Source organism: Osmerus mordax, chromosome 19 (genome assembly GCF_038355195.1).
Source record: "Osmerus mordax isolate fOsmMor3 chromosome 19, fOsmMor3.pri, whole genome shotgun sequence".
Taxonomy (NCBI): Eukaryota; Metazoa; Chordata; class Actinopteri; order Osmeriformes; family Osmeridae; genus Osmerus; species Osmerus mordax.
In genome coordinates, this window is record NC_090068.1 from 3,243,601 (window position 1) to 3,258,249 (window position 14,649).

The 14,649-nt window shown below is 40.6% G+C and overlaps 2 protein-coding genes and 1 long non-coding RNA gene across 5 annotated transcripts; all 3 read left to right on the top strand.

Moving 5' to 3' along the window:
- Window positions 1–1,461: 1,461 nt before the first annotated feature.
- Window positions 1,462–2,800, top strand: LOC136963640 (uncharacterized). The gene is made up of 2 exons (XR_010879005.1): window positions 1,462–1,595; window positions 2,320–2,800. It is a non-coding gene; the product is annotated as an uncharacterized lncRNA (long non-coding RNA).
- Window positions 2,801–7,158: 4,358 nt separating this feature from the next.
- Window positions 7,159–10,871, top strand: LOC136963447 (putative nuclease HARBI1). 3 transcript variants are annotated; one of them, XM_067257589.1, is made up of 13 exons: window positions 7,159–7,533; window positions 7,815–7,885; window positions 7,973–8,149; window positions 8,240–8,301; window positions 8,384–8,470; window positions 8,558–8,599; window positions 8,668–8,841; window positions 8,921–8,939; window positions 9,286–9,334; window positions 9,440–9,609; window positions 9,679–9,794; window positions 9,891–10,002; window positions 10,097–10,871. In XM_067257589.1, exons 1-13 carry the CDS (start codon window positions 7,376–7,378, stop codon window positions 10,465–10,467), a joined length of 1,608 nt encoding a protein of 535 aa, XP_067113690.1. In that variant the 5' UTR covers window positions 7,159–7,375; the 3' UTR covers window positions 10,468–10,871. The 3 variants fall into 3 exon arrangements, with proteins under 3 accessions (XP_067113690.1, XP_067113688.1, XP_067113689.1); XM_067257587.1 differs by having other exon boundaries at window positions 9,286–9,609; XM_067257588.1 differs by having other exon boundaries at window positions 9,286–9,609; window positions 9,703–9,794.
- Window positions 10,872–11,585: 714 nt separating this feature from the next.
- Window positions 11,586–12,628, top strand: upk2 (uroplakin 2; the record flags this gene model as incomplete). The annotated part of the gene is made up of 4 exons (XM_067257666.1): window positions 11,586–11,625; window positions 11,844–11,978; window positions 12,179–12,241; window positions 12,486–12,628. Coding segments are annotated over 4 exons (381 nt in total), but the record flags the coding sequence as incomplete, so codon positions are not given.
- Between the last annotated feature and the right edge of the window lie 2,021 nt (window positions 12,629–14,649).

Genomic DNA, 14,649 nt, shown 5'->3' on the forward strand with positions numbered 1-14,649 from the left:
GCGAGTTTTTTGGCCATCTGTGGGAACTCTACTGCAGTCCATTCGGTCCACAAGAAAAAGATTCAGTACTGTCATTGACCTCGGCCGCCTTCCTCTTCTCACAGTGTCTGTTATTCATAAAATTGTAGATAGGAATTAGTTACATTATATAACTTTCATGTCAAGTTAACATAATACAAAAATGGAAATACAATAACAAACAATAATTTATGTTATGAACCCAAAAGGTTTCACTATGACACTGGTCACTGGTCACGAAGGGCTGCTATATAGTAATCTATTTAAGCACTATTCTCTATAAGTATATAAACTTTGTGTAGCATAACAGGCATAGGCGATTCTAAGTTTTTAAAATGGGGGTGCAAAGGATAGTAAAAAAAAAATTGCTTACAAAAACACAATCCAAAATAATCATGTTATCGTTTTTTGCATTAATTTGAAAATTCTAATGTTTTCATGCCAACAGTAGGGGGTGCAAATGCACCCGCGGTAAAATCTCCTATCCCTACAGGATCTATGGCCTTTTCTCATCACATTGCTATAGAAAAGTTTTAATATCAGTATTTTGAGAAAGGCCTGTTGCTATAGTTTAACCGTGGTTGTTGTAGCGAAAAGACTCCCTGACTGAAGACAACAAGTTGTTCCATGTTAATAAACCTGCTTATTACAAAAAATTCCTGTACAAATCGCCCTTGCAGTAGCCTTGCTATCCCATCTCTTGCAACATGGAAAGAACTCAAAGATTTTCACTGTCGGCGTTTGCGCATGTGTTCACTCTTCAACTCCATTGGTTTAGTTTTAAGTAGCAAATTTGATGCAAATGTATGCTAACTTGATATCCAGAATTGCATTTTGGATATCAAGAATTCGAATTTTGGATATCCAGAATTGCATTTTGGATATCAAGAATTCCAATTTTGGATATCAAGAATTGCATTTTGGATATCAACAATTAGAATTTTGGATATCAAGAATTGCATTTTGGATATCAACAATTCGAATTTTGGATATCAAGAATTGCATTTTGGATATCAAGAATTCGAATTTTGGATATCAAGAATTCCATTTTGGATATCAACAATTCCAATTTTCGATATCAAAAATACAATTCTGGATATCAAGAATTCGAATTGTTGATATCCAAAATGATTATGGATATCCAAAATTCGAATTGTTGATATCCAAAATGCGAATTCTTGATATCCAAAATGCAATTCTGGATATCAAAAATTCGAATTGTTGATATCCAAAATGAAATTCTTGATATCCAAAATTCGAATTGTGGATATCCAAAATGCAATTCTTGATATCCACAATTCGAATTGTTGATATCCAAAATGCAATTCTGGATATCCAAAATTCAATTATGGATATCAAGTTAGCATACATTTGCGTAATTAAAGCTGTAAACCAATGGGTAGGGGAGTGGGGGGAGTTTAAAAAAACGTTGCGTACACTACGCAAGAGTTGGGATTCTGTTGGGTTTAGTCTGCTCGTACCGTAGCAGACGGGTTGGAAGATGTCTGTGCAAGTGTTTGTAATTAAAAAGTCTCATAATCTCATAAGAAACCTACGTGGACCACCCAACAAAAGAGGTACTGTACTAGTTTTGGCTTTTATACTTTGTTTTGTTCGATAACTAGCACTACAGTCGAGCTAGCAAGCACACGTTAATGCTACTGTACTCTAGCTAGCTAGGCTAGCTCATCATGAAACGTGAAAAGATATGAATATAATAGACTATACGAGTCTCCAATCCTGTTTCTGAAGAGCTACCTGCCAGTAGGTTTAAGGTCCAACACTAGCACGCCTGATTCTAATTATTATCTGGTTGATCAGGTAACTCGTATCAGGTCAAATGAGTGTTGTTGGATCAAAAACCTACAGGCAAGTAGCTCTTCAGAAACAGGTTTGGAGACTGCTGGACTATACAGACTAGTAGCTTGCGAAAAGTAATGCCAGAGCCTGTCTAAGGAGACATACTCTGGTAGCCTATGGTGTATGGTGACACAACGTCCTAATTTCCCCAGACATGTCTTCTTGATGTGTGGGATGTGGAACTAGGGTCAGTCACAATTCTGATGATGGTATTGTTTTTAATCTAAGTCCCTTAATATGTAACTCTGGACAAGCTAGTTTTTTTTATTCATTTGAAGGCTCCAATCAGGGCATACATTTTATCTGTGACACTGCTGGGAGGGTGAGTGACGGTGATGAGGTAAAACAGAAAGACTGCAGACTCAAGACTGCATAGAAGTTGAATACCCCTGATCTAAAAAATGTTCCCTCTTATTTCTCTGGTTTCCTATTGAATTGTAGGTGGCCCAGAGTCCTTGGATCATGACTACCTGGCCTGACAACACCAAGCTGACCTGACAAAGCCGCTGTCCACAGCCCACATGGTGGACCTTGTCTACCTGGTTGAACAGCTCGTCTGGATTCAGTCTGAAGAAAGGACACCGTTCACCTATGTTTATTAAGCTGCTGGTCTTCTGAACATGCACAAATATGAATGTGACTTTAAAGGTAATCCAATCTGATCTCACCAGCAAAAGCAGAAGACAACACCTCATACTCCGACTACTATTTGATTGATATTTGATGTCAGCAACGTTAGATCAGAGGAATGTGCCCATATTGTGTACAAACTTTTACCTTTACATCTCATGTGCTAGGGATAAGTAGTTATTAGAGGGGGCAGGTATCAATGTAATGTTTTATGTGAAGCTATTAAATAAATCCAGTCACATTTATATTGTACGAATTATAATCACTTTCTTTTAATAAAGTTTGTTTGCAATACACCATCTCCATTGTGTTTATTTCATTGTATTCATAAAATTGATCATATCTGCATTTATTTTACTAGCTAATGAATTGTAGTGTGGCCTCTAATTATTGTGGCTGTCTATTCTGTTGCTGCGGGTTCTCCATTGCATCATCACTGTGGGGATGAGATGGGTTGTCCATGATGGCCATCAGCTACTCTCAGCCTCCTTCTCCAAGCTGTCCAGCATGATCCCCAGCAGAGAACTCACCTTTGATGAAGAAAGTGTCTTGTTCGTCTTCATTAACGGAGACTTAAGTTCAGTTCTGTATTTTTGTATTCTTATAAGTGACTAGATGTATTATTGATCTGCAGATTGGGAGAGAAAACAGACCTCTGACAATAAATGACGGCACAACACCAGGCTTAGGTCTCAATCATGTTTCCCAGCTTCAAAGGTCGGGGGAACGTGTTTTATAGGGTGAAATAAATTCAACATGGATATTGATAGTCAGGTATTAATGGTGTTACAACAGTCACAGAGAAAGATTCCCAGCTCCCAGCCCATGACCACTCAGGGCAGAGAGAGATCATAGGTGGAGCTCTCCCCGCCATCACAAGGGACGTTCACCCAGTACTTTCTCGTGACCCTGAACATCTATTCAACCTGACTACACACTATCTACTCTTATCAATAACAAACTCACATGACAACATACTAAGTATCCAATGACTAGTTCTATTGATTTGTGAAAGTTGTATTGATTAGTGTATAACTTAAGTACATGGGAAATCCCATACATGCATGTACAGTGAGACAGACACAGTGATGCAATGTGTGTCCAAGTTAGGACTGTAATTGGAATGCTTCAAGTTCAAGTCTTTTATTTGTCAGGTACACAGAACAACACAAGGTCAGACTGGGCACTGAAATTCTTAAGACAAGACAACGCAAGCACCTGGCATAACATATAAGTACACAGATCATAATTTACATCTATGCTGAGCTTAAATAAGTGAAACTTTCTAAATATGCAGATAGCAATAAATAATCGATTATACTAACCCTAATACTAAAACTTCCTAAATATACAGATAACAATAAATAATACACCATACTAACCCTAAATGCACATAATACCTATTACAACCCTATAACCTATTCTAACCTAGGTGGAGTACAGTACAATAGTGCAAAATTGCAGATCAGTGACTATGTCAATGACCATACAGGAGCCTGGTGGCGAAGTACAGTGAGGTACAGTAGTGCAGTGTTACTGATAGTGCAACCAGTACTGAAAGTGACAGTGTATAAGTGACTAGTGTGCAGTGAATCAATGTCCATATCAGTGTCCATTCAGAAGCCTGATGGCCCTTGGGTAGAAACTATTGTCCAGTCTGCGTGTGCGCGACCGGATGCTGCGGTAACGCCTGCCAGAAAGCAACGGGGTAAAGAGACTGAAGGATGGGTGGGAACAGTCTCTTAGAATCCTGCCAGCTTTCCTGAGGCAACGTGTGTGGTAGGTGTCCTGTAGGGCTGGGAGCTTCCTGCCGATGATGAACTCAGCAGAACGGACCGCAATTCGTAGGGCCTTGCGGTCCCTGTCTGTGCAGCTCCCATACCACACTGTAATGCAACCAGTCAGAATGCTCTCTATAGTGCATCTGTAAAAGTTAGTGAGGATGACTGAGTCCATACCAAACTTCTTCAGTCACCTCAGGAAGAAGAGGCGTTTACGGACCGCATTGACCACCTTGTCCGTGTGAACAGACCAGATGAGGTCGTTGCTGATGTTCACCCCGAGGAACTTGAAGCAGTTGACCTTCTCCACTTCAGATCCGTTGATGAGTAGGGGTGCATGCTCCTCCTCCTGCCGCCTCCTATAGTCCACAATCATCTCCTTGGTCTTGCTGATGTTGAGAGAGAGGTTATTGTCCTGGTACCATGATGTCAGGGTGTCAACCTCCTCTCTGTAGGCTGACTCGTCACTGTCAGAGATGAGGCCCACGATGGTTGTTTCGTCAGCAAACTTAACAAGGAGGTTGGAGCTGTGCGTTGCCGCACAGTCGTGAGTGAACAAGGAGAACAGGAGAGGGCTGAGCACACAGCCCTGGGGGGTGCCTGTGTTGGTGATCAGTACGGAGGAGGTGCGGTCACCGATTCTCACCACCTGTGGCCTCCCCGTCAGGAAGTGTAAGATCCACTTGCAGAGGGAGGTGCTCAGTCCCAGGTCCACAAGCTTGGAGACCAGTCTGGAGGGGATGATGGTGTTGAATGCTGAGCTGTAGTCAATGAACAGCATCCTCACATACGTATTCCCTTTGTCCAGGTGGGAGAGAGCGGTGTGCATAGTCAGAGCGATGGCATCGTCTGTAGACCTGTTGGACCGGTATGCAAACTGCATAGGGTCCAGGGTGGGGGGCAGCGAGGAGCAGATGAATGATTTGACTAGCCGCTCAAAGCACTTAATAACACCCATTGGAAATGCCAGTCCTAGGAATTAATGACTGCATCTTTTGTTATGAACTGCATCATTTCAACATATTTGTGAAATAATAAAACACAATGCCTGCCTTTTCCCTCCCACATGAACAACATAGGCCATACTTATGTAAAATGAGCTGGTTTTGGATTGTGTTGGAAGGTTTAGCATCTATAGCTCCAAGAGGAAAGTTTAGTAGTTTTATTACAAATAATTTAAAGCTTAATGTATGCCAGTAGTGCTTCAAAGTATTGGGTGGTATAGTCTCATACATTTTCGTGCGTATGTTACTCGTGTGTACCTGCTACTCGGAGCAGGTACACATTTGAACAGTAGATGGCGTAGTTCTGCCAATTTAGTGGAATTTAATCTGAACCCAGATAACGATGTTACACATACAATACATTCATAAAAATAAAAAAAGGACAATGATTACGTTTTTTGGGGTCTCAAAACATCCAACTTCATCCATTTTCAAAATCAATGTTGAATTAAACCGAACGCCAACGGATGGCCGCAGTGGGCAACGCTCTTAGCGTAGAAAATGTTACGCCTTTGCAAACAGAATTTACGTAGCCTGCCTACTCCCGCCCACATGAAAGTCATTAGCATACATTGTTGATATCCAGAATTCAATTCTGGATATCAAGAATTCGAATTGTTGATATCCAAAATGCAATTCTTGATATCCAAAATTCGAATTGTTGATATCCAAAATGCAATTCTTGATATCCAAAATTCGAATTGATGATATCCAAAATGCAATTCTTGATATCCAAAATGGGAATTCTTGATATCCAAAATGCAATTCTTGATATCCAAAATGGGAATTCTTGATATCCAAAATTGAATTCTTGATATCCAAAATTCGAATTTTTGATATCAAGAATTCATTGGTTAAATGATAAAACGGCTTGCCATAGACAAATGGTTCCATTGACAAGACCATAGTGATCTGTGTGTTTTGTCGTTGTGAACTTAGTTATCATGGCAGCACGTCCAGTCTGAAATACCACTTGATGGCCAAGCACACAGCTGATGCGAATTCTCCGCCCCCTCGTCAAAGCCAGGCAATTGCAATGTTTTCAATTTAAAAAAAAAACATTTGCACGAAGCAAGCCGATCCACTTTTTTCATGTTTCATGTTGATAAGAGCATTACAATGAGAACAAATAATGGGCCAAAAAGAAATCAAGGGACATTTAGAATAGATAAAAATGTGTCATTAACTATGACATTAATGCGATTAAATATTTTAATCGTTTGACAGCACTAGTAACTATTTTACAATAACTAATGTGTGTGACATGCATGGATTCATTCAAATGCTGGTTCCTTACTCATTACCACCAAGGGAATATGGACTTTCTCGCTCTACATGCCAAAAGCTGAGATAAACAAAACATCTGCTGACTTGAGCTAAATTACCCAACTTTCACATATAGATGAAGGGCCATTGTGGAATTATAGCTATTGCTAAATTACTGCATTAACTGACATGTTAAGCTGTAGTCTTGATATCTGATTTCTGTCCATTCACCTTGGTTGACTTCTTTAACCTTTACAGATCACATCTTTCGGGCTGTTCAGAATTCATGTTGTTTTTTTTAACCTTAGTTTGGGAGATCTTTATGTACAATTTCCTTCAATAGCTTCTGATTCCATGCTGACAGCCCTGAAGCCTGGTGGCCCAAAGTCTCAATTGAACACAGGTCAACCTGGTCTAACCTGTTTCTCCCTTTTGTAACTGTGAAGAACTTCTTTATGATTGGTTCATGCTCAGACCATTTCTAATGATTCCATCTTCTTCCCTATGCTCCAATTTCATCCAGTGTTTACACGGGTCTCACCTACTCATCACGGTTTAAAAACAATGACAAAGGGAATGATAATCGTTACAGGGGCCTGTTGCACAAAAGTAGAATTAAGACATCCGGGATAAATGACTCAGCTGAGCTCAATGAAGCCAAAACATGTGCGTCCAGGCTTAATTGGTTGCACAAAGACCAAGCCAGGATGAGCAGACACGGATTCATTAAGCCAGGTGAAACCAATCCTGGATAGGTGCGCGCTCACGGCTCACTCAAATAGACCCCGCCACAGATCACAGATTAACTGATTTACCATGGCAACTAGAGCCGCGTACTTTTCCCCGTCGGAAGCACAAATCCTCATGGAGGCATACGAGGAGGTAAAAGATATAATTAAGAAGAAAGGCAACACCGCCACAGTGATAAAGCAAAGAGAAAAAGCGTGGCAAAGTATTGCAGACCGCCTGAATGCGTAAGTAGTGCACAATTACATACTCACCGCTCCGCTGAAACATCACAATTACAATTCAAATATTTAATTCACATCTCCAAAAATGCAGTTGTACTGTAATTATGAAACGGTTAAATTTTTTATTGAAATGCACTGCAGATATGAGTGAAATTGTGTAAAGTAACTCCATCACACTGTATAAAGCTATGATAAATTTTTTGATATTTTTACTGAAAACAAGACAAAAATACCAAGTAATTTTTTGCAGTGTGACTCCATTAAATATGTGTGTGTGTGTGTAGATTAAACATGAACGGGCCAAAACGGACATGGCAGCAGGTCAAAATCAAATACAAGAACATTCTGCAGAATGGTATGGTCCCTGACTAATATTTAACAAAGCACAAGCATATATTGTACCCAGAAGGTGCCTGCTCACACATTGTCTGTACTGTTTTAGCAGTGAAAAAGAATACCCACAGACAAGGCACGGGTGGTGGGTCACCAAAGGCTGACCTTACCCCAGCAGAGGACATGGCCTTGGAGCTAAATAAAGGCAGGCCCGTCTTAGAGGGGATCCCTGGGGGGAAAGAGACGAGCATAGGTTCCTCCCAAGATGCCACCCGCTTCATTCAAGGTATGTCCTTCCATCTCTACATGGGATACAACCACATTCATATTGAATCAATTTGGACTGTCTGACTTTGGTTTACCTATTGCCTTGCAGTGTCTGGCAGCACTGTGTTCCTGTTAGAGCCACCAGCACAAGCACCAGACGATGCTGATCCAGTGAGTACTCCATCAAAGGCATACTGTAGGCCTGGCATGTCTTGTCTACTAGCTTCAATATGAATCCGATTAAATGTGATAGGGTGAAGGCCCCAGTGCAGCAGCAACAGCACATGATGGAGACGATGATGAGGAGGAGACCATCTCTCTGGATTCCAGAAGGCATGAGGTATCATGTTAAGACTGTGAAAGTACTATTTACTCTACAATGGTGAGGAGTCCTCATCAAAATCAAAAAATCTAATTTCTTTTACAGGACCCAGATGCTATACAGTGGGAAAACCAGCCTGGCAACATAGTGCGTATTAATAAAAGGACACCACATCCTGCCAAATTCCAGCTGCGCTAATTGTATTGTGTTCACAGAGCTCACAAGCTATCAGAAAGTTGTATGGCAACCACCTCCGGCGCCAAATAGAACTGGCAGACATAGACATTCAGTACAAGAAGAAAAAGATGGAAAATCTTGCACTGGAGTCCGAAATAAAAAAGAGGACAATTAGGAAACTGGACCTTGAAATAAAAAAACTTGAGAGGGAGGTGAGATATGCCTTCAATGTACACTGTATGCTAACTGTAACACAAATGTATTAATCATTATTTTTCTTTCCTCCCCCAGCTCCAAGAAGATGACACAGCTGAAAATAAAAATTAGGTATATTCTCGTAAAGTCAAGTGAGCCATGACATATGAGCTCTTATTGTGAGCACACAGGACGGTGGCATCTTTCTAAGGTTTTTTTTATTTTCCCAGCAATCAGTACAACCAAGTCATCGTTATAAGGCATCGCCCTCTTTTGCCCACCCCCCCAGCACCAGGTGTGGCCACTAGCCTATATGAAGGCCCAAAATTGTGTGTTCCTTTCTGCTCTGACAATGGCATGCCCATTCGTGCGAGATGTGGTGGATGAAGAAGCACTTGTGCTGAGGAGAGCCTTCAGGCGAGAAAGGGTCTTCAGGGACCGGTTGGACCCACTGGCCTTCCCTGATGACCATCTATATGAAAGATACAGGTTTTCTGCAGATGGCATCAGGTATCTATGCAGACTACTGGGTCCCAGGATTAAGCACCGCACTGCACGGAGCCATGCACTGAGTGTGGAGCAAATGGTTTGTGTGGCCTTGCGCTTTTTTGCTAGTGGAGCCTTCCTGTACTCAGTGGGGGATGCAGAACAGCTGAACAAGGCCACAATTTGCCGCACAATAAGGAGTGTGTGTCTGGCTATCAAAGCATTAGCAGATGTCTTCATCTCCTTCCCTGGCCACAGAAGACTCTGTGACATCAAAGAGGAGTTCTATAGGATTGCAGGTAAGAGGATCTACAAATTACAGGACAACTGTTAACACATAGTAGGATACTCATTACTTTGTGTGACAGGTTTCCCCAATGTCATTGGTGCAGTGGACTGCACACACATAAGGATAAAAGCCCCCTCAGGTGCCCATGAGGCCGATTTTGTGAATAGGAAATCCTTTCACAGCATTAATGTTCAGGTGAACATAACTTTTTGATATTGTCCATTGACGAACACTCTGCATTGCCAGTGATGTGCATTGATTGGTGTAATATTCCTCATCTTATGATTTCAGATGGTCTGCAATGCTGACTGTGTGATCAGCAATGTTGTGGCAAAATGGCCTGGCTCAGTCCATGACTCCAGAATCTTTCGGGCCTCTGAAATCTATCAGTGCCTATCACAAGGTAAGCCACACAACCCCTATTTATAACCATCATGGCTGTGTCAAGAATATCACTGTGTTTATGACGTAGTAATGATGAGATTTTGTGTTGACAGGTGAATTCTCTGGTGTGTTGCTGGGAGACAGGGGGTATGGCTGCCAGCCTTTTCTCCTGACACCTTTCACAGACCCCCAGGAAGCACAGCAGGCCTACAACCATGCCCATGCCAGGACCAGGGCCAGAGTTGAAATGACCTTTGGCCTCCTGAAGGCACGCTTTCACTGCCTTCACAAATTAAGGGTCAGCCCTGTTAGGGCATGTGATATTACTGTGGCTTGTGCTGTCCTCCACAATGTGGCCTGCCTGAGGAAGGAGAGGGCCCCCAGAGTGCCACCAGCCATGGACTGGGACAATCCGGCAATCTTCCCTGATGACGACAGTGGTCGGCTGCTGAGGGACCAATATGTGTTGAATTATTTTAGTTAGTATGTGTGCTTTCAATTTTGGTTAAATATGTCCTGCGGTGGCAGAGGAATTTGGGTTTTTTTGGGTTCGTTTTTTTACGAATTTGGCCTCTTATGATGTTTGTGCGGTATACTGTGTGTAATACAAGGCTGCAGGGAGGCTACTGCATCCATTCATTTGTCTGTTCAGTTGATGTGTATGGATTTGTCCTGCATTTATTTTAGTGTGCAGACATGCAGGGTGTGTTATATACAGACCTTTGAATGTGTATGTATCATTTTGTATAATATGCTTGGATTCTGTGCTTTCCATCTTGTAGAGTCACTGTGACTTCAGTTTCGAAAGGAGCTGATGGTTTACCTGCTTTGTTTTGTCCTTATTCAATAAAGGAACATAATGTTACACATTGTGTTTTTATATTCATATGGAATGTGTATTTGTTTATATGACAGAGTACTAGGGCCACACTGAAGAAAAAGGATAAAGTCATAAATTTATGAGGCTGGTTCTTTCTGCAGAAAAGCTACATATTGTTTTTACAGTTTTGATACTTATGACAATGTGATACTTAATATTCTGGCACATCAGCATGTCTTTGTTTATGAAACCATACTGAAGTACAATTTCACGAAATGCCCCACATCTGTCATTTTAACAACTGTCCTCCTTTAAAACAACTGGTTACAATATTATGACTTGTGTTTTTTTCCCCTCTGTGGCCCTAATATTCTATCATTTTATATATAGCCTTATAGTCTATGGGAAACTGTAAATTATCTAATGATAGCAACATCATCTAAAAATCATTTTTTATCCAAAATCATTGAAATTAATGATCACAAACGTTTAAATAATGACAGTGGGTCTAGTTATATGTGATAACAATGTATAGTGAGCAGTGAAATAACTATTGGTTTCCATTTGTGGTGACTGCTGACTGACATTAGGGATGAGATTAAATAGATCCTGGAATTTAGCCTGGTCTGGAGCAGGCTAGCTCCACAGAATAAATCTCCATGGTAATTTATACCATAACATATCCTCCTGCCCCCTATCCATCTTTAGTGCAACCGGATTACGGATCAATTGAGCCAGGATCACCAAGATATCCTGGCTTAATCCCTTATCCTAGTTTTGTGCAACAGGCCCCAGGTCTGCTTTTCACTCTCTCCAGAGCAGGTGCGTGATAATTTGTATTTATATACTGTAGCCTATCTGTAATACATTTATATTCAAGACCATTAGTATTTGTTGCAAAAAACAGTTGCAAAGTACATTGTAAGCCTACGCTTATGCCCAAGAAATTCCCAGTTTTGGCCAAGCGCTTACTGATTTTAATTAAACATAAAAGGATTATCATTTATAAATATAGGCCTACATTTACTTTCATTTTCCAGAATTCCAGGTTTACTTCCTAAAAGACTCAGATGGAGTTGTCACGGGCAGACTGATGGATTCTCCACTTTTGAGTTTCCCTCCTTGTTCTCTATGTGTCACTTTGGAATATAACAGGACGGACACCAGCAAGAGCAGTGAGTATACCTGCTTATCTTCTCAAACAGTAGGCCTAAAGCAAAGTGAGTCAGATATGTTTGGTTTCAGGATCAAAATGATTTTACTTCGTAAACAGTTGTCTGGAGCTGAAACATTACTTGCCTTATGTGTCATTAGCCTAGTAGGCCTACTGCTATCGTACACTCAACATGGGTAAAAGTAGACTTTCATTTCACAGAAATATTGGCAAATATATTCACTGTACCACCCTGTCGATTCAAAGGAGATGTCATCACAGCCAGTGAGAATAATGGTCACTTAATTGTCACAAGACAACTTTGCTACCAAGTTACTAATCTCACTGTCCGAGCAAACTACAGGTTTGTCCTCTGGTTGCTTTATATTTCCATTGTATGGTATTTCGTTGTAAAGGGGTCACATCAATCAATAATGAATCTTCAAACGTGTTTCTGACTATAATAGCATGTATTTTGAGTTCCTGTGTTTTAGGCTACTTCTAACTTAAACTTTGCCTTTTAATGCAGTCCAAAATTACAACCAAATAGACGAGGACCTGTCAGCACGCAGTGGAGCCATGATTGTCATCACCGTCATACTGTCTGTTGCAATGTTTGTTTTACTTGTCGCTCTTATTGTTACTTTTGTCTTTTCCTTGGGTATTAAGTAAGCAAACGTTTTTTAATATATATATATATATTCAACTTGGCAAACAACAAAAACAAAAAACATTAACACTGCCTTAAGCCATAAGTTATATTGAGATACTTATTACATCTGGCCAATTGTCTGCATGGGCATCAAAATTCATAGCAGAGGTGGCACCACAGGTCCAAAAGTGGTGGGGCAAAATGAGACATATGCGCCAGCTTGCTAGCTAATAAAATAATGTCATGTCAGCTAGCTTTCTAATTAACACGCTAGTAGCTAAAAATGCTACTACTCTGATAATTTTATTGTGATTTTGTGATAGGGACACGTTGAGGAGTTTGACATAGTTACCTTGTTTCTTTCCAATACAATCGACGTTTTCGGTAACCATCTGCATTGACTCGTTTTTTAATACAGTCTATGCTCGATAGAGTTAGCAGCAATGGGGGTGGTCGATGCTGCCTCTGGGGCCGGGTTGGCTGTAGCTAGGAGATCACTGTGACTCACAGGTGCATCACTTGTTGCAGTCATCTTTGAAGTAGTGCGTAATAGTCAACAGAGTAAACGGGTTAAAATTTGAAATCCGTTTTTAATAGATTAAATGCGCTCACTACTCCGCTGAGTCGAAAGTGTTGGGGCAAATGCACGCTCGCCACACGTGTGCCGGCGGATAGCTTACACTAGCGAGTTTATTTGCTACATTTGGCAAGTAGGCCTAATTGTTACACCACTTTTAAGCCATTCATTGGGTGTGCTTTGCCTTCGGCAAGGGCACAACCTTTGTTCTCTCACATATATATTATTGTGAGAATGCTGTTATGCATTCTCACTATTGTTTTCCTGTTTCTCTTTATTGTGAGAATGCTGTTAAGCATTCTCACTATTGTTTTCCTGTTTCTCTTTATTATTATTATTGTGAGAATGCTGTTAAGCATTCTCACTATTGTTTTCCTGTTTCTCTTTATTATTATTATTGTGAGAATGCTGTTAAGCATTCTCACTATTGTTTTCCTGTTTCTCTTTATTATTATTATTATTATTATTATTATATCAACTTCTTAGTTCTTCCGCCGTTTTTTGGCCTTTAACTAGTTCTGCATACTTTCACCGATTCCTACAATTTTTGTATCAAAACGTTCAGCTCCTTCAGGAGATGTTGGCTATGACTTTTGGTATTTCTCACTTTTATACTTTTTAAGACATTAAGGTTTTTGTGCAAATTATTCTCCCATTAAAAGTAATGGTAAATCCTTTCAAATCATTAAAAAGCTGCCGGTAGAGACATATTTCTGACTGCACATACATATAAAGGACATCTCTAGTTTCGGCAGAGTCTTGGGTCTCGGAAAATATCCTCATTTTATTGATTGGACGTGTAGTTTTGCGTCTAGGTCAACTTGTTTGAGGTGTGGATGCTAGGTAAATGTTCGTTTTTCTCTCTGCCTAGCTCGTTAGCGATCACAGCTGCTCCATCGCCGTGGCAACCAAACAAACACGCACCAGGAAAGCAAAAGGAACACGTTTTTGAAACTGCAGGTAGAGTCGTATTTCTGACTGCACAGACATATAAAGAATATCTCTGGTTTCGGCAGAGTCTTGGGTCTCGGAAAATATCCTTATATTTTGGATTGGACGTACAGTTTTGCGTCTAGGTTATCTTGTTTGAGGTGTGGATTCTAGCTACATTTCTCTTATTCTCTGCCCTCAGAGCGTTAGCAATCATAGCTGCACCATCACCGTAACGACAGACACGCACCACTCAGTCTCTCACACAGGTGATTGGTACGTTTACTTGACCATGAGAAACCCGATTACTAGTAATTTTCGGTTATACCAATAATACGATTACTCCGTTTACCTGTGTAATTAGTTATGCGATTACTCAATAAACGCGTCTACATGATTCTTTTTTATTAATCGTTGTATGCTCCACGGCCAAAACTTGCACCATCATCCTTCTGCAACAAAGTGTCGCCGTGTCTTCCTGTATCGGCTCTACTGCTGTATGTTTCATTCCATCAACACATTGAATCCTACTAA

Bases quoted from the DNA above. Each gene is read 5' to 3' on its own strand.
- LOC136963447 (XM_067257587.1), top strand. From the start codon at position 7,376: ATGGCAACTAGAGCCGCGTACTTTTCCCCGTCGGAAGCACAAATCCTC. The intron at 7,886-7,972 runs GTATGGTCCCTG...GTACTGTTTTAG, and splicing joins CAAGAACATTCTGCAGAATG to CAGTGAAAAAGAATACCCAC. The intron at 8,471-8,557 runs GTATCATGTTAA...TTTCTTTTACAG, and splicing joins TGGATTCCAGAAGGCATGAG to GACCCAGATGCTATACAGTG.